Raw genomic sequence first — 20,514 nt, 5'->3', positions numbered from 1 at the left:
TTGAACAAAAAAAATCGTTCCAAACCGGGACACTCGTCTGGATTCAGGGTCGCTACAAAATGAAAACATTGTAGGAAGGTGTTTTTTATGTTTTGTTTAGCGAAAAAAAAGCAAAACCACAACATCCTTTTACTACAACTGCCAGCTGGGTTTAGGATTTATGGCGTCATGTCACACTACAAAAAAAAAACCGGTCTGCGGTCCGGGACACGGTTTTTCTCTTGATGAAGGTGATTTCAGGTGTAGAAGTTCTGGAGGCGGCCATGAATCATCGCACCCGCACGTTTGCAGAACCGGAACAAACAAACCTAATACATACGAGTGCCAACATCCGTTGTTCTTCGCGATTTCCTTAACCCATTCATTTCACAACACCGGTGAATGGAAAGCGGAAAAACCACATTAATCGTGGAGCAACGCAGAAGAAATATTCACTTTCTTCCGGAAATGAACTGCTGATGGGAATTAGAAACATGTATATTAATAATAATATAAAATTTAACTACAATGCTTACACGCTTACAATCGATTGACGTAAATCAGAGGACAGAAGAAGAAAAAATCACCACCCGTATAAATTATGTGCTTTTTATGACGCATCCCAAACCTAAAAACAGTATTATTTTCCCATTAAGGCTTACTTAATGAGCCGTTTTAAGTTTACAGCCTAGCTGCTGCGGTACGTTTTCAAGGGCTTACTCTTTTATTGAATTGTTTGTTCTGATGACCGTGATTTCTACGTTTGAAACTATTGCCCTGTGCTTCATTGGAGAAAGGAGACATAGCCGCTTTAGCGTATGCATGGCACGCATACGAACTAGAATACATTATCGCATTGGAAAGCGGGTCAACATAACCTCATGCTCTGTTTGAGCTAGGAATGGCAAAAAAGGGGAGTAAAATCCCAGGATAATGGATGGAAAACGTTTGGAGCGTGACTTTGCCCGTAGGCAGCACTAATAATCAGGTGGCAAATAATTACATTGCCTATCGATGTGGACGCGTTACGATCGGGTATTTTATTTTGCTGTAAATTTGATAAACAAACGTTTCCAGCTATGGACAAACTGGAATCAAACTTAAATAAAACCATACGTTTTTTTATACAAATTTTATATCTTACAAAACGGGAAGAATAACCTCATTCAATGAAACATGCTCTCCTGTTATTTTTAACCAGCTGAAACATCGGGACACAATGTTAAATAGCTGATCTAATTAAGCGAATCCTCATGCGTGTTGGTTCGTTTTTTCCACATTCGAAGCAACATGTTTTTGCAACAAAGACCTCAAAACAGCCCAGGTCATCTCAAGCGCGGAAGCACCGGGAAAAAGGCATTTAAAAAACCTCCCAAAAACAGTACATTTCTCCCTTTTCAGTTCCTCGGTAAAGTCGAAGGCCAACCGACGTCGCCGAGAGAGGGCAACACGCAAAAATTTCCAACCTAAAACAACCGCACATAAAACAAACGGTACATTCCAAATAAATGTGCTAATGTGCGGTTTCAGGGCATGTCGTTTCTTCGACTTGACAGATATAACCTGGACAACACGCGGGAGGGCGCCATGAATTGTCTTTTTTTCTCACATACTCAACGAAATCGCCTAGGCGGTCGTTTGCGTACATTCGGCAACATTTGTACCTTTTGTCCTGTAAAGGTAGGAAAATAAAGCAAATCCGTCTGTTGCCCGTACACCGTGCGCTCAGTGCAGTTTTGCGGTAAAACTGCACACCCCACTCGGTTTGCTTTCTCCGTGCGCATCCGCGCTGGTAGTATCTGAGGGCGTTGCTGTTGTTGCTGACGATGACAAGTGAAGTTGTTTTGCTTTTCCGGATGCTTTTCAAAGTCACATTTTATCACAACCGAGTAAAGGGCGGGAGTGGAGACGCAGAGAGGACTGTTTTTCGCTACCAGAATTCATTACACGAGAAAATCTGTCAAACTCCTTCTATCTGATATGTGTGGCGTGAAAATGTGCCACACTTCTCGGTGGTAAATTTTCCATTCGCTTCCGTTTTTGCCCGCTGTACTTGTAATGGTAGAAATTTCCCAGCACACAAATAGTAGCTGCGTTTACTATTTATCTTTCCTTTCGGGCTGTGTTAGGTGTCATTATGAGGTTGATTTGTTTCCAGCTGATGACGTTCTGTGCCTCACACTATTACTCGTTTCTTTTCTCTCTTCTTCTACACCGACTACTTTTCCCTTCACTTGGCTCACACAACATCACACACACGCGGGCACACACAAACACGTTAATTTGATGCAAATACAGGCAAGAAAATAAACTAGCACACGCTCACTGCAACTGCGGTCGGCTCATCAGTGCAGCAGTACCAGGCAGCTGCAACAAGTTGCGTTTCATTGCGGATGCACATTGGCACACACATCTAACGCCACAAACACTGATTATTCAAATGCCATTGAGGCAAAGGTGGGCATTTAAGCGGATTGTAGGCGGGCTCGTGTAGGTTTTGAGGTCTTCAAAACGAGGGAACTTTTTTTTGCTTCCCCTGGTTCGTATTGCCGTAGCAGCGAACACCTTTTCGAAATGTATACAGACACACACACAGGCGAGTACACTTTTGGTTTAGATGCGGTTTAGTACATTGCTTTACACTGCTATCGTTGTTGGATGCAGCTTCTTTAATGTAAATATTGATGCTACATTAAAAAAAATCATTTGCTTCAGTACTAGTGTTTTAGCTTTCTATCATCGCACCTTCATCCTTCGCCTACCCTTGACTGTCAGGACATTTCATGGACACACAGAATATTAGATGTATTTCTTGACACCTTTGATTCGCTCATACCTTTATGCACTAACTTTCCACCGGCATTCGGTGCACACAAAAACTCGAAGTAAAACGAACACTCGCGCACGCGCACTAAAACCTGCCCCCAAAAAGGGCTACAGAGAGCTCAACAGCATCAGAGATCGAAACAAAACAAAAATCGCAAACTCGCACACCAATTAGCAACTTTCGATGATGCACCCTGCACACTCACTATTATTACACGTATACCTTTCTCTACGGTTGTAATTCAGCCTGTTTTATGTTTTCGTTCCGATTTCGATCCCGAATCAAACGCTCAGCACATTCTGCCTGCACCAAGGTGAAATCGGTGGAGGATCCACTATCCTCCGCTACTGTGAAATAGCTTGCACCCCGATAGACAAAAACTAAAAACGTGTCGTTTAAGTGAAACACGCGTTCGAATCACAAATTATACGCTGGGCTGCTGGTTTTCAATGTGGCACGCAATCGAAAATTTAAATTAGATACAATAGCAAACAACACCGACCGCACTACTGGCAAAACGGGAATTACTACTAGTGGTGAAGTGTGTATATGTTTCGGTTTGTTTCCCCCTTTTTATTTTGGGGGAAAAGTCGATGTATTTTGTTTTTTCGGTTAAAATTTTCCTCTCCAAACACAACAAAAACGGTAACACAAACGGGAATACGCCGTGCGTCCTGTACAGCAACAGTTCACAATTAATTAGTCGCAAACGTGCAACACAGCTAATCAGTGAGACCCGTGTCCTCGAAGTTGTTTTGTCCTCGAAAGATTTAAAAAAAATGTAAACCAAATAAAAAACCGCGAAACGAGCAAGCACGCGCGCGAACGATGGTGCTGTGCTCGGTATATACGGAGATTCGTGTTTTCGGTCTGTACGGTGGCGTACGTAAAGTCGAACTAAACGCCTAGCCGCGTTACCGAGCGAAATACGTTACGGGGAGGAAGTTTGAACGTAACGCTACCTCTCTAAACCACTTAAACCAACTCCCGAATCGATTCTCTCACGAACTGAACGCGTCCTCTCTCTCTCAATGCAACGCGTTAAGCGAAAGACTTACGTGCTTACAATTTCCGAAGAGCGAGAGAGAATAAATTTCAAAAGTTGTACTCTGTGTATTTCCCCCTTTACGAATTATGATCGCATCTCCGACTGCTCCGATGGCCGTTTCCCGGTTCAGCGATTTCGTCCCGGGTGTCGTGTTTCTTTACCCGCGGGATGTGATGAAAATTTATAAGGGCTTCCACTTCCCTTGTATTTTTTTTCTTTATAGTTAGTCATTCATCCAAAAGAACGGGAAATGACGAGAAAGAAGCGTTGACAAACGGAAGGCATGATGTTCCGATCATAAACAATATGGCATTAGGTACTTACACCGTATGTTTTGTTGTAAGTATTCTACCGTTGATACACATGAAACAGAGAGCTTAAAAATGCAATCCTGAAGTAGCGAAAGTACCGCCGGAGAGTAATGAGAAAGCAGTATATGTGTATGAAACGAAAGACTTCAACGCAAAGCGACGAACCTCAAAATTTAAAATAAAATTGCGAACCAAACTATTTCGCGCTTACGATAACTTTTTTATCGATATTATCTAATATGTTACATTACGTTTTTGTTACTTATCAATATTAAAACTATTGTTATCTTTCATTTGATCGCTTAAGTTTACCGTTTTTGCTCTTTCAATGCACAACTTTGTGGCGTACATACAGACAAGAGGGTCAACAAAAGCGTACTGAAAAAGGTGTGTAAACTAAATGAGCTAACGATAAGGAAGAAAAACGGGAGAACAGGCGAAACCGTTTCATCCTCGACCGCCCGGTGTTCGTTTTGCTGCGTCTATGTTTATTCTTTTCCTTCGGTCTGTGTTGACACGCCACACAATGCAATATTGCACTTGGAGCAGAAAAAGACGAATCGACACAATGCATTTATGCTGCTTGTGTGCCATAGGACGGTGGAACCATAACTGTCCGTTGTCGTTAATCATGTTATTTCTTTTTGCTTGCGAACTATTTTCCTACCGACACGGAAGCAGGAAACTTAATCGAACTCCATAATTAGCCATGAACGAAAAAAAAACAAACTTCACTGTTCAGCTTTGATCCAGCTAAAAACCCTTCCTTTCAACGAAGCAACGACCTTATAACAATTGATTGCGTGCAATGATGCTGCTGCACTCTCATGGGACGTTTTGTTGATGATGATTCTCTCTCGGGTTGTGCGGAAAAGCCACCCAACGGTAACACGACCGTTGCCTATGGGTGGATAAACAGCTGTATGGAGTGCAATTGCATCCGATCAATTATGCGAATGCACACAATGAGCTCACTACTGCCCATTATTGATATAAAGCATGGTAAAGGAAGAGCAAAAATCGTCAACGGGGTAAATGATATAAACGAGTTTTTTCTTCCGATAGTTGAACTAAGGGTCACGTTTTTAAGTACGTTTTTGTTCGCACAAAAGAAAAATAGTAAACACCACACAAAACTGTGTCTAGGAAGTTAATGTTTAGTGTGGTTTGCCGTTTCTGGCACGTTCAACATTAGAAAAAGACTCAAAAACAGGACAAGTTTCTCGTTCTTACTTCCCAAGTGGTGACTCATTAGCTTTTCTAGTATAGTATGAAAGACCAACAGAGAACAAACTTACATCATACAATGCTTTAAAAAACAATATTCTCAACACAATTCTTTGCTTTTGATTTGCCTTCTGGTTTTTTTTTGCCATTACTAACCGGTCCACGAACACTTGAACAACTCGAACATCGGATCGGGATTGTATTGCCCTCCGTCACAATAGCAGCGTCTTTGCAGCGTGCCAATGGTAAAGTAAACATATGACCGAGTACTTCAGCTAAACAAATCAGCAAACTTTGTATATATCCACGAGAAGCCTCTAAAGTTGACACAATCAGCAAGGAGAGTGATGCTCGTTTTTTTACTTTTCTTTCATCGTTTCTTAGCTTCGACAATAGCCGGTTTGAGTGTCATCCATTGAAATTTTTGAGTGACGTAAGCGACTATCGCCAAAAACAGTGAAAAGAATAATACGCGATTTCGAGTGAGCCTTTGGGCACATTTTACAAAAACCTTACTGTTTAATGTTAAATTTTTGATATTATTTCTTCTTTCAGTTTCAGCTTTTCTTTGCTAATGTTGGATTGTAGCAAATATTACAACCTTCGTTCATCCTTCGATAATACCGGTAGGATCGATTAATCCTTGACCCAATCGGGACCGATTGATTGTTGCTGCATTTCATCACCCTTTGTCACCCTTGTGTCCAGTGTCCGAAAAAGTGACGAACCAACAACGATTGCAAAACCTTCCGTCTTTGCACGGTGTTGACTGTCCTCAAATGGTCGATAAAACTCGTGACCAAATTGTTTGGAGCGTGAGGACGAATGGATTAGCTATTTGCTTTCGATAGCTAGCGATTAACGGGTTTTACAGACCACGATTTGCTTTGCGTTTGATCACCTGTTTAGTGCATGCTAATGCAGTATGTATCGTGGAGGGAACACAATATTTAATTTAAATCATATTGAGTTTTCAATTCGACAATTAAATTCTTCGCGAAAAAACAAGATTCAAATAGCAAATTATTTTTGGCATTATTTCATGGAGTAAAATTAAGTTTATACAAATCGAACATATTATTTGTACATTTGGCGAACAAACCAATTGCTGAAGCGATGTATAGCTTTGTTTGAGTCACACGCTGGTCACATGTGCACCTAAACTCCATAAAAGGGTTTGAACAACTCTTTTCGATCGGAATGGAATGAATGGGTTGCTTAAACCGAGCCACACGCATCGTACCGTGAGCAGCTTACAACGCGGATCATGTCAAGATCATCACGAAGTAGTTCTCCCGCGGTTCGTTGAGGCACTGATTGACCCCTTGTGGCTTTTGTTCGGATCTAACCGTAGCCTTTAGGACGCAAAGCAAACATACGTCAAACCGCATGAACCCTTCAGCGTGGTTTCGCGGGGGAAAGGCCTCCAACCCTTTACCCCACACCTCGAATGAATTGGGTGCACCTGCGATTTGATTATGTCACGAGAAATCTTCACCGCGCCACAACATTGTCCGCCGCGAACCGTCGTTGACCACCACTTTGAAGCACCCCGTTCTTCGCGATTTCGCGACGTTTCAGTGGTACTCTTCGCGGGTGCCATTGCACGTACGATTAGCGATGGTCTGGGCGGACTTTTCGGTAGCGCTGCTGGTGTGTTAACATTTGCGGCAAAATTCAAACACCGCTAGAAGGCATCGCGAACACTGTTACGTGTACGCAAAATGGGGCAAACGGGGCATCGTTCCGTTTCGTGATTATCACACGTACACCTCTATATGCACCCGTACAACGGTTTGGTGTGTCGGCCCTCAGTTTAAATTCTATCGCGTACGAATTCGTACATAACTGGCGATGAGCAAAAGGCGCAATTGGCGAAGGTTTGCATGTGCAGCAAGCTCCCGGAAAAAGGGTGCATTTCTTCCTTATCGTACCGGGCGCACTATGTTGCGCGGTATATTGGAAGGGAAACATAAACCATACTGACCAGTTTAGTGAGCAATTGTGAAAAACTGGTGCATACAGTGAAAGTAACTGCCAATTAATCGCCAAAACAAGCTTACGTTCTAGCACTACTCGAGGTTGCTAAATTATCTTGCTGTAATCGTACGTTATGATTGAATGATGATAGTGATCAATTATCGCTAGCACTTGCGTTGCAGTTAAGTTGATTAGACCAAGCGATTGAAACATTAAAAAGGGGATGATTTTTTACCTGCAAATAAATAAGAAAAAAGGGTAAAGATCAATATGATGAGCTTAAGAGCTTGCTTAATGACTAACATTTTCTCAACACTTTCTTCTTTACTATAATAAAAAGATTGACAAACTTTTTGCTGTATTAATTTTGTTCCCTTCGTTCTACTACACACTTCCCCTATACTATCTTAATCATATCATTTTATTTGCAATTCATTAATCAACCAGAAAACGTCATAATTACACCACAACGTATGAACCATCTGATTCCAACGTCCTTCTCCATCGCTATTCCGCTGCACGAACGAATGAACGACTTACGATCGTCTCATAACTGAACCCGTCTGTCACATAACGTTCATTTTATGTATATAACCTTCACGGAACAGGCCCACCGCAGGCTTCCAGGGTCCAATCGTCACATAAATATCAAACGCACACTTCTCCGACACGGCAAAGTTGATAAGTTGAAGACAACACACCCGACAACGCTGACCCGGAAAGTAAAAGTTGCCCTTCTCAGTTCTACGCACTTCCTTCACTCGCTCCAGACCCATTTCCAGCTGAGACAGGCGAGAGCACTTTCCATTGGTGGTCGCTTCCCTCACCACTGCAGACGACCGGTTCCGGTGCCCTTTTCTTGTGTGCGAAGAAATCCCCCAAAATGTTCGGATCCGATTCGCTACATAATAATTTCACGAAAACGTGTCGATTGATCGGATCGGTTGATTGCGCAACTGTCAGATGGTTGTGGTCGAATGACATCAAGGGTGGATGGGAGAAAGAGGGTTTGATCCTTCCCGAAAGTTTGCCAAGAAAGGAAACCTTTTTGACTACCATCGAGATCGATACCACCCCGGTTGCTTGTGTGGACAACTTTTTTTAATGGGAACTTTCTTATCAAATGCAAGTCGATGTGTGTGAGCGCTGTGCCAGCTCTCGAGTGTTTATGCCGCTTTTCACAACCAGGAAGTGTGCCGGTACGGTGGTGTGATATGCGTATACCGAACGAGGGATAAAAAAATGACCTGGCTGGTGCTACAAATATAAAACGCTAGCCATAACCTTTGTTGGGGATCGGTTACCATATCTTTATCTGGACTCGAACAGGGAAGCGATGTGTGTTGCATTTTAAAAAACCAAAACCTTCCACACAACTCACAATAAACGCTACCCTGTTTTGTCAACGACCGTTTCGCCTGACGATAAGCAGCACACGTGCGGAAAACACAATATATGTATAAATTTATCACGTTTTCTGCATTAAACTTTCATAATCGTTTTGTCGTCTCACTAACTTTGTTTCGAGTCAATGTGGGACGGTACAGTAGAAAAGAAAAAGACAAAATGAAATGAAAAGTAAACAGTGTTACCGTTTCGATGAGCAATCATTTCCAATCAACACCTCGAAACAACGATTTATGATTTGATTTTGATGAATTGAGCTTGAAATATATTTGTACACCCGCCCACAATAACTTGTCTGGTGTGATTCGATGCCGAAAAAAGCATTATTATTCTCGTCACATACTGCACACACAAACAAAAAATCAATTACGCATTGAATTGTATCGTGAGACCATGTTCAAAAAACATCACCCAACCGAAACGAAGATCGCCTGTTTCGATCGTACCGTTTCGATAAGTTTCGTATTATAAAGTTTAAATTGTTCGAAGGATTTATACGAACACATCGAAACCGCGAGGCGTGTGTTTATGTGCATCGAACCGATCATTCGATCAACATTTTTCCCACCGCATAATTAATAGTTATGTAGCATTGCTCCGTGCTTCTTCATTGCTTTTCACGCAAAGTGCATACAGCTGATAAATCGCTAGAGGACGAATAAATTGGAGCTCTTTGGGGGCGCAAGTGACCGTGGCCAGAAAAAGGGTAAAACCATTATCTTCGCAGTGTGGTTTCTAATGCCTTATTCATTTCACTCACAAACACCAAACATCATTTTCACTTGTAGGATGAAGATCTACACCCGAATGCATTCCCAAAACGAAATATTATGATGATGCTGCGGTGAGTAATGTGTACATGCTTTATTGGGCGTTGGTTGGATGAAAATGAAAACAATATAAATTACCTCGACGATACATGAAATTGAAAACACGCATATACTATCAAAACATAACATTTATTTGTCTTCCCTTACCTTCGCCCGATTTTCTTCGCTGGCAATTTTTCAACACAGACGAAAACATTTGCCGTCTCTAGTGAACTCTTATTCTAACAAACTTAGCACACATAACAACAAGATGTATAATTGAATTGAACTCTCCTTACAACTGCATTGCTTACTCCACGAAAGCAATCGAACCGATACCTTCACGCCGGGTGCATTAACCATGACACGACCCTTGAAGGAATGGTGGTTTCGATTTCAAGCGCAGTGGTGGCGATGTGCGGTTTTAGTTAATTGTAATCAAACGAACGCTCATATTCGTGGCCAAATTTGTGTCGCTAGTCGGTTCGAGGTTTTGCATGAACAAGGGAAAATAACCTTCAAACGATGAAACCTTCCCTTGACTTTGTTGTCGAAAATTGGTCAACCATGATATGGGGAAAGGGGGAAAGGGAACCGGTCAAGCGGGGGAATCGAAGTATCTTGAAGCGATGTAACATAAAGTTTCGCGTACGATCGACGTACCGACGACAGCCCTGTCCATCATCCGGCCATCGGATTGACGCGTTTAAAACGGAAATTGCATTAAAACGGTGTCAAGACAGCGCTCGCGCGTTAATAATCGCACACAAAGCGGGACGCGGTGGAGGAGGAGGTGGGAAGAACAACAAAGGGAACGAAACTGACACCGTTGGACGACTAACGGGGGACCAATTTCCAACGCCGCATAACCGAGCTTACATAGATGACGAATGTGAACGAAAGATTTAAATGAAGTGTACCTGGGCGGTAAGCAACGAACCCCGGACGTTTAGCATTAAAGTCGCTTGCTATGAGATGCACTTTGCAAAGTGAAGGTGCTGCAGCACTTAGAACGTTTGCAACAGCGAAAAAGACCATTTATGGTAAAATGAGCAATGATGGGAACATTTTTTTCTTCTTTTGAATGGATAAACTGAAGGAGGCCGGACGTAAATGACACTCGGATAATTAACGATCATTTCCTGTTTAGAGAAGTTTTGGTTAGTTTTCTTAATTACAATACCCTTGACATAACAAGAGAATTGATTGAAGTTAGCTGAATGACCCTCGCAATATATTTAACTGCTAGTCTCAACTCCATAAACGGAATTTACAGTCGGTCTAATATTTGTATTGACATTAAGGAAAAAAACTAGTGGTTAATTAATTTTGCTGGATTAAAGCGTGGATTAGTCTCATATTCAAACATAAATAACACCAATGGAATAAAAAGATCTGAGGAAGCATTAATCTTGCAAGTAAAGCATCACTTCAAAACAGCGATGCATCATGCGTTTTCTCTCCGCAACACATGCATGAAACATCAATTTGAGGCACTTTATTGGTTAGTTTTGGGAGCGCAAGTGTCGACGATATTTAACGAAATTAGCCCCAAGCACCAACCACAAACAGCATCCAAACGAACGACGAACAATTTACCGCACCGAAATAACATTTTCAACATTACCGAAACCGGCACCAAATTTAGCCGTGATCGAGCAAAATCGGATCAAGTGAAACATTCATAAAAAAGAGTAAAGAAATAAAAAAACATCACTCAAAAGACAAGGAAGGGCAAAAATCTAATTTACTGCCCGACTGACTGCGGTTCAGATCTTACTTTCTACATCGGAGGGACCTTACCTTGCAAGCCAATTCGCCATGACGAAAGTAAAAACCAAATCATGAAAATATCTCCACTCCAAAAAAAGCGACCGCCCTGCACAATAGTTCTATTTGCGTCTGCGTCATTTTTTGGATCACATTGTGTATGTGTATGTATTGCGCATTTTCACGGTTTGTTGAAATAGAGAGCGTCACCGAGAGGGACCCCGAAGGGAGCCACAACAACAGAATAGCCAGAAAAGTGTACTGCTGCAAAAATTTTGAAACAAAACTGACGCTTGTTACGGCTCAGTGTTGGGGCAATTCTATTGTTTCGGAGGCACTCTCTGTTTTACGGGAAACAGTTTCACCGGCAGCACGTGAAAAGTAAACGATGGCTTGGTTTAAATTCGTACTGAAAGTGGACTAGCTCCCTCGGCTCGTGGTTCGTATGCCAAAATGCTCCAACTTTACCAAGCGAGTAGGGAACGATTGAAACCGAAGCCCTTTTGTGTTCCGAGCAGGTAACACCCGCTTCTACACTAAAGTTGGTAAATTAATTTTCACTTTTAATTTTGCTGTGTTTTCTGTCTCACTATCTTGATTCCAACAGAGGGGTTTGAATAGACACAGGTACCGTAAGTAGGAAGCACGTACCGATGTTTGCTTCGAGTTGGTCGATTTATTTCGATAGAGCTGCGCTGAGGTTTGTCTCTTTCGCTTTCATTGAAATCTTTCTAAGCTGGAAACGATTGAAAGCTTAAAGTATTTCTAGTGGAAAGGGAATTTTTTTACAACGATGCACTTTCAATCGAAAGTAAATTTAAACCCTATTTAATCCATCTGTCATTTGCTGCGACAGGATAGAATTAAAACTTCACTGAAAGAAAAGAAACTACATGGTACATTTAAAGAAGTGATAGAGAAAGTCCTATCGCTTCTACAGAAAAGAAAAAGGAAAGAAAGGTTTTCTCTAATTTAATGAATATTGTTTGAAGAGGAAAATAAAACTAACGATTGTCTACAGTACAAACTCCAATGTTCTGTTGAAGAGAAAGCACACACCTTTGTAATCAAACTGTCAGATTTCCTGCAATTTGTAGATTTTTTTAAAATTTGTTTTGATGCATTCAAACTTATGTCTTGGAAGTAAAAATAATTATACCTCACTCAAGGCACAACATTTGCACTTCATTCGTATCGAAAAGTAAGGCAGATATTGATTTGTGGTAGAAAGTTCGCCAACACAACAATCGGCACATTCGGGTGGTAATGTTGGCGTCAATAAATTTGTCATGCCCTCGGCACTGCCGACCGAGTGAAATGCGATATTTCTTATGAGACATTATGAGGCATCGGCACGATCGTGCAATAAATCTACCTCCACGCGCGTTCTTCACTTGGCGGTGTAACTTTTACTTCCCCTGTGCGTCCATACCAAACCCTATTGCTTGTGGAAACATAAGCCTCGCCTGGGGAAGCCAGACATTAGCAAAAAAAGGGCTTCAGATTATTGGCTAACGTGAGTTTAACACTCTGCCACCGGATCGGATCCTCAAGGCGATTCGTTTCAGCTGAGCTATATTGTGCAAAAAAAACTCTCTTCCCCCGGTGTCTAAAAGGCCACCCGAAAGCGATTCGAGGGCACCACCATCGTGATGTTTCGAGACCACCTTTTCTGAACTGGTGGAAAATTTATCGATCACCATCAGCAAAAACAGTGCACACATAGCTCACGTGCGCACCAGAATGCAATTACTCACGATTAGATCACTTTCGCGGTCGTGATTTAAGCATATAGTGCTGCGTCCCTTAGAAGGTTTCCCATTGCCAGGGCGGGAGGTTAATCGCAAACGAGGAAAATCGTAAAACCACAAGCTGGTTGGTCTTGGCTAATTGACATGTCGGGGGAGTTTTTTTTTCCGCAGTAGCACTAACAATATTAGCCAAGAAATGGAAATCGCCTGCGCCTGGTAGCGAAGGGATCAATTGCAACATTTAACCACCCAAACCACATCTTCAACAAACGATATCCTATCAAATGGGTCATCTCGTCTAACAGTTCGTACAAATTTATGTAACAGCTTTTGCAAGTCTTTAAAACAACAATGATTGCAGTGGTAGACAATTTGAGGATGTGCGAATCTCAATCGGATGAAGTGGTTGATTCAAATTAACTAGTTTTTGGAACTTTTTAAATTCCTCTATATAAAGATGAAAGTCTGATGAAAATGTTGCTTAATCACAACATAACCCAAAACGACCGCACAGCATGAGCTACAGCATCATAATTTTTGCGATCAAAGTCAGACAAATTTGTCACAAAACCATAAACCAGAGGCAAATCGAAACGCTACCCGGAAACTCGTTCGGGCTCGTTAACAAATTCCCGCTACATTTCGATACGATTAGCATGATCAGCCGAGCAGGATAATTTTATCTTCATCGTCGTGAAGAAGACATCGGCCGCTTCGAATAAGATGGTCGGTGATTATGATGATGATGATTAGGATGATGAACCCCCCCCCCCGAAATTTAGTGCCACCGAAAGAAAGTGACATGCATGTATGAATGTGCGCCGAAATGAAAGAAAGCATCAACATACTCCAGTGTCAGGCAATAGTAATGGAGATCGCTCTCACTTGGAATATCTCAGACGACATCTACTTTCCTTCATTCCTGTTCCTGTTGTAACGTATAATTAACGCAGCGCGTTCCAGTTTGTACGATCGATTTCGATTTTCAACTGTGGCGTATTTTCTTTTCGACAAGCAAAAATCGAACAACGTGTAGTGCGGACACTGTCTAAAGGCAGTTTTCCGATTTGGTTCGATTGTTCGCTGATTAGTAGCTGGGGAGACAGTTTTCTCCATAAATGTGTCCCCTCGATAAACCATTTGCCGGGATGGGAAACATACATTTGTGAGCGAACCATGGCGTGTATGGTTTGTTTTCTACGTTATTTCGATTATCATTACCGAAAAGGTCGTTATGGTTATGAGCGAGTGGCAGAGTTATGCTTTCTCCTTTGAATATCAAACTCCCTCTTATTGATCGCTTCATTTAGTCGTGATGCTTTGCTTCGATGTCTCATCAAGTACGTATCTTCGCATGACGAGATTTCAAATCTACACGCGACTCTTTTCTATCACCGTTCGGGCCCGTTCGCAATTGTTTGCCGATCGGTTATTGTTATTGAAATGACAAAATGGAAAGCCTAGCTACGGGCATCAAAGAAAATATGATCGCTGAAACATGACAGTTCCTCCCGGAAATGAAGTTTCTGCTTTGGCTTTCATTTCATGCCTATGCCGAACGCAACAATCGTACCAATCACGTGGAGAAAAAGTGCATTGCTTATGCAGATTTGATGGCAGAGAATCGTTAGCTGCATTACGCGGATGAATGATTATTTGCTGTACAAAACTGTCATTAGCCTGCTGCACTGATGAAAGTGCGTCGTAATCGGTGAGTTGGAACGAACGGAAATGATCGGATTAGTGTTCCAAAAAGGATATTCATGGTTTTGAAGAATTGTGGATTATTTTACTGATTGAAGTCATTTCAAAGGTTGTAGAAATGATATTATTATTATATAAATGATATTATATTATTGATATTTGGCTTTCGAAAATAAAAGATAAAAATATCAATATCATCTAGCAATAAAATCGTTTCGATTTGACATAACAATTAACGCAAGAGAACCTAATTTAAAGATTTTGTTTGGCATCAATTAACTCTCCGAAATGCTTTCCTTCGCATTGGTTTAAGTTGAGTTTCTCAAAACATTCATCTCAAACATTGCACCACTGCACAGTGGGCAACGGCCATACAAATGCCGGGATGAAAATCAATTATATGAGCCATGGTGGTTATTTTCTTCAAACATATTTGATATAACTAAAAAATGTGTAATTACATTATTGTTCATTATTTTTCTCAAATAATAGTGTTTTCAATAATGAGTACAAATAGGAACTAGTATGTTTGACAGATGCTAGTGGAGTTTGACTCCAATTAAGGAGCACCAAATTGAACAAACAAGGAACAAATTATGACGAAAATGTACTAGGTTTTAAACTTGAAAAAAACCAATTAATTATTAAAAAGTAACTAAATAAGTAATATTTAGTCAATTTTACGTATAATAATGAATATTCAATCAAAATCTTTTCGTTTAGAGAGCGATGCCGCTATCATATCACGAATTACGGTCTTTCCAGAAAAAATTAAATATTTTTCACGGTCGCGCATGGTCGCAACCAATTAAATCAAAAATATATAGTAAAAATGGTGGCCTTTCATATGATATATGACACACGAGTCATCTCGAGTCCAAACATAATTTTTTTCATTGTCTAATACATCATTTCTGAGAACAGCAAGACCTTCTTTTGGTTTTTGGTAATTTTTTAAACGAAAAATATTATATTATCAAAACAATGAATACAAATGAAAAGTATATTAAAAAACCTATCCAAAAAAGTCAACGGTATTAAAATCGGTCAATTGGTTTTCTCAATACAACGGTTTTAATGTTGCTTCCAATATAACATATTTTTGAAACAAAACATACCACCTACTATTTTGATGTACTGTTACTCAAAAAGTTTCAAATTTGAAAATGAGATATTTTGGTTTTATCTTAGTTAAAGTATCTACTTTCCAAACATGTATTAAGTTTGCATGAATTACGATGTAAGTTTTTCGATTTTCATACAGGCGTTTGCCCACTGTGCACTGTTTACAGGTGACAGGTGAGTTAATTTATTTTTAACTTGCTCCCATTTGCCAAACTGCTCTTCGCGGTCAATGATCTAATTCAGTCCGGGCTGTGTAATAGAAAAACATACACCAACTGGACAGCTTGTTCAGTTCCAGATTGGGTGGGATGTTTTTTTTTTCAGATTGACTCACCGATCACAGGAAGAGAGAGGTGCGCTGGTGCTCACACTTTACCGAGCATAATCCAATTTGGAATATGTCATAATTTACGTAACGATCGAAAGCTGAGCTCTCGGTACGGAATGTCAGGTGCCCGAAATCAACGACGAAATAAAGCTGAATTCACTGAGCTTACAATACGCAACCGAATAAAGCAACTGGTAAGCCGCCAAAGCATGAATCTTCGTGTACAGGGAGAAAGAGAGGGAGTGAGAGGCGTAACTGATCGACAGCGAGTTTTTTTCGTGGGATGTTAATTTGTGTCACCAGACAAACCCGAAACGGTAAAAAACAGTAGGGAATAATAAAGCAATAATGAAGAGTTTGGCAATCACATTTTAATTGCTTGGCGAGGTAAAAAACCCAATGCAAACTAATGCGCGGTCATGGTATGAATGCAAGTTCAAAACAATTTTGGCAAAACCTTTCACGAAAAAACAACATAACTTTCACATAATTTTCTTCACAGAAAATGCAGCATAAACGATAAAAACCAATCGCTTGATAAGATCCTAAAACAATAACACTCAGCCATAACCAAATTAGGCTGTCCAGTGGCGCTGGCTGTTTTGTAATTGTGCTCCACAGCCACAGAAGCGTTTAAAACGCTTCATTCGCATACCGATTTGTGGTGAGGTGTTGGATTGTCGTAATGATCACCCAACATCACCAGCGACTGTTAAATGGTTTACCCGTTTGCAAGCTGTGCACGACCTCCTTTTTTGTCCAACGCGTAAAGTGATAAAGGTGCACTTTAGATTTGTACGCGTTCGGAAGCGACGAACCCCATATTGGTTTGAAACAAAATTCTCACATCATATCGTTGCAGCTGATAATGAAATAATGCAATACCCTTCTACCCGGTTCAAAAGCGAGCAAATGCTTGCAACAAGTGGCTCGGTTCAGTTTTAATCGACTTCAAACCTCCAATCTCGTGTACTAGTGCAGTTAATCACGTTATTCAACCACCTTTAGATCGGATACCTTTTCTTTTTAGCCACTTGCATCGATCTTGCATTAGCTTGCCTTAAGGGTTTTTTGTTGTGGAATCGATCTTACCAGCGATCTAGCAAGGGTCCACTCACCGATTTTATGTTTTTTTTCTCGTTTACATCGCTCCACGCACACGCTCCACTTTTTATCGAAATGACCTCTCGTATAGGGTTAACCCTGCGGGCCAACCGATATTTATATGGGCATGTGTGCGTGTGTGTGGGAGAGACAACGTGGTGCCCGCTTGTTCCGGCGGTTAATTAGCCAGCGCGGAATAAATCGTCACCTGCGTTGGTGTGTTGAGCAATTATGGAACGTGTACCGCAGCGATAGGCTCCATAAGACCCGGCATCGATTGATTGTGTAGCGTGTTTTTTGCTTTCTTACAGGCTTACGTTGCATACGAATGAAGGGTGATGGAGGGAAGTCATTTTGCACGTGGGACGATAACATTTATAACATCGAAACCAACCCGTTCGACTACTTGTCTTTGGTGGGTAACTTGTAGAGCTACATTATATCGGAATTCAATCATAATTTTATTAATAACAAAACGCACAAATATTAGGAACCATTTTTCTATATAGATATCACTATAACTTTTTTATTTCCAGATGTGATTGCAAAAAAAATCAATTTTTCTACTCGACTACACGAGCTAAAGGACAAGTCCATCTGATGAATCAATTTGTGATGCAACATCATGATGGTGGCAACCAAACCTGACGACACATTATATTCAGCACATCACACACATATCCACAAGAACCTTCTCTGTGCGGTAAGGTGGAAGAGAATGTCCATTAAATAGCCGTTTGGCTTTGAGCTTTTGATTAATTTCGGTTGATGGTGATCTCGCGATCTCGAAGTAAATTGAATCGACACAAGATGAAACCTTCAGTCTAGCTCGATTCGTCGGTTCATTCAAACAAATCCGAGAAAAGGTAAACAATTGTTAAAGGGCAGCAACACACACATTGGCCCGGTCAAAAACACTTGTCTATGTACGACATTCCGCTGGAACGCTTCTGCCAACAAGTGGTGAAGGTTTCCTGGCCCAACGAGATGCTAGTGACGAATGTTAGCACTGCATGAAGAAATACTCACGCGAATTATGTTGATCTTCTTACGCCGTGATGATGACGATTTGTGGAACCGAACCAATTGGGCATGCACGTAACCCTCATGCCTTGTGAGCGGTTTGTCCAGCCCGGGGGACAGGTTGCCATATACGCGAACGTAAAAGAGCTGATTGCGCGCTTTACCAGTGGCAAGCATGTTTGGGTTTGCGCGTTTCCTTTTGGTCAGGCAAGGTCGAAGCACACGGAGGAGCTGAGATTCGCATGTTGGCTGTGCTTGGTTTAGCTCAAGCCGGTCAAGAAGGTAGCGCGCCCCACTACCTCGTGGCCTAGATTCGGATGTTTTCATTCGGATATCACTATGTTGCTGTATGCAGCGAGCGTTCCCTTACACGACATCAACGCAACCTCGATGCTTCTTGTACCATCAATAAATTCTGCTTCGTTTTGGCTTCACAGGCTAAAGATCGTTTCGACCATTTTTGGGCAGTGTGCTTTACCAACCGTTTCGAATGTCCAAAATATTGAGATTACTCGAAGAGTTGTTTTTTGTGGGCTCATATTGAACCAACATAACGATCGACAAAATAATCTCACCGTAAAAGGATCTCGTCGTTATTTAAATATTACTTTAGTTCGGCATATGCGTGTTTTGCTTCAGAAAAGGTTTAAAAAAATGTTTGTCTAGCCTTTGGCACATGCTAATTATTTTCGTTCGTGAGACAAAACTGCATGAAACACCATTCAAGTTCTCGAACTCGACTAAGCGTTTCATTTATTCGAGACATTCACCATCATCAGTTTTCCCATCACTAGAGGGCGCGCAAGTTTGCATCGAAGCGTTTCTTTCAACCGTTTCGTGTAGAAGCTGCTCACCACAAGTCGAGCAGATGAAGTGCTCGAAAGCTTACTTCACATTTGAGATGGCAACACTGTAGTAAAGCTTTCAAATGATGCGAGAGCTTTGGTACAGTAAACCACACTAAAATACCTTTACCTCGCTTGGATTAGTCAACAATTATTACAATCAATTCATAAATTAATAATGTTTTCTTCGACAGTTTACCAGTAAATTCCATTATAATTAATTGAAGATTTTCCAAGGAAAATTAATACTTTAATAATCAAAATAATTGGGCCGGTGGTGCTTGTGATAATCGGCGCCGGTCCACACGGCAGGACCGGGTTCAAATCCCATCCGGACCGTCCCCCCGTAACAAGGACTGACTATCCGGCTACGTGGTAAAATAAGTCTAGTAAGCCAAAAATTGACAGCATGGCCTTAGAGGTCGTTAGAGCCAACATCCTCTCCGATCGTCATTAAAGTTTGAAAACGGTATTGTAAAATAATTTATTACTTTAATGTTTGGACAACCACATCACCATGGGAAAATTTCAAACAAAACGTATACAAATATTCAACAATTGTCTGCGCGATTAATCTACGCTCCAGATCAGTCATCACCATCACTTAAGACAATGGTTCCGCATTGAACGCTAAAGAACGGGTTAGAATAATCCAACACACAATCAATTCACGCAAAACACGCATTCCTGAATTGTCATCATTTCTGCATTTTTATAACACCATCATCCATAACAACTATGAATGAATTCATAAAATGAACAGCTTTTGTTCTTCCTTCGTTTGTGCTACCTCTTGATGCCTGCGTCTAGAACGTTATAACAACGACTGTTATGTTTCGTCCCAGTGGCAACAATGTTAAAACGATTCCGACCAGGGACAATTTTATTAGTCATATTTTTACGACCTAGAGTTCTCCTCCCTTCACGACTTTCGAGGGGTAGAGCAGTTAAGACCGCAGTCGAAGTAGGAAAAATACTAACCATCAACACTTTGTACTGGAAATAAAGTTGGTTGATCTTTGTACGTTCCTTAGCCAAGATGAAAGTTAGTAGTTAGTAAAATGTGCACCATTTCACTTTTGATGGCGGTTTGAAAGGTTAATTCGTCGCTTTGTGCATGATTGTTGAAGTGATAAAATTTCTTGTGTGAACTAATATTCTCGTTGACAGTAGGAAAAGGAAAAGATTTTCAACGAATAAATGTCAAATAAAGAGCTGATCTTTGTTGTGAAGAACGGAGCGAATTCACCACACCCTTTTGGGAGGAGTCGACAGA

At 41.0% G+C, this 20,514-nt stretch overlaps 2 protein-coding genes across 4 annotated transcripts in view; both read right to left on the bottom strand.

The window, feature by feature from the left end:
• Positions 1 to 20,514, bottom strand: part of LOC125771769 (IQ motif and SEC7 domain-containing protein 1-like) — a 117,677-nt gene that overhangs the window by 78,282 nt on the left and 18,881 nt on the right. Inside the window, exon 1 of one of the 3 annotated variants that reach the window (XM_049442745.1) lies at positions 2,816 to 4,323. The exons of 1 other annotated variant lie outside the window; for it this stretch is intronic. The gene's annotated coding sequence lies outside the window, so the exon portion shown is untranslated. Of the gene's footprint in view, positions 1 to 2,815; positions 4,324 to 20,514 lie in introns of those variants that run through there. One more of the 3 variants, XM_049442746.1, reaches the window with a different exon arrangement.
• The window catches only part of LOC125771841 (uncharacterized), a 66,302-nt gene continuing 51,884 nt past the window's right edge, over positions 6,097 to 20,514 (bottom strand). Inside the window, exon 2 of the mRNA XM_049442926.1 lies at positions 6,097 to 7,607. Coding sequence (XP_049298883.1) covers positions 7,604 to 7,607 — 4 coding nt within the window. The 3' untranslated portion in view covers positions 6,097 to 7,603. The remainder of the gene's footprint in view (positions 7,608 to 20,514) is intronic.

This window comes from Anopheles funestus, chromosome 3RL (genome assembly GCF_943734845.2).
Source record: "Anopheles funestus chromosome 3RL, idAnoFuneDA-416_04, whole genome shotgun sequence".
Classification (NCBI taxonomy): Eukaryota; Metazoa; Arthropoda; class Insecta; order Diptera; family Culicidae; genus Anopheles; species Anopheles funestus.
The sequence above is the reverse complement of the archived record's forward strand: the minus strand, read 5'-3'. Positions and strand labels throughout refer to the sequence as shown.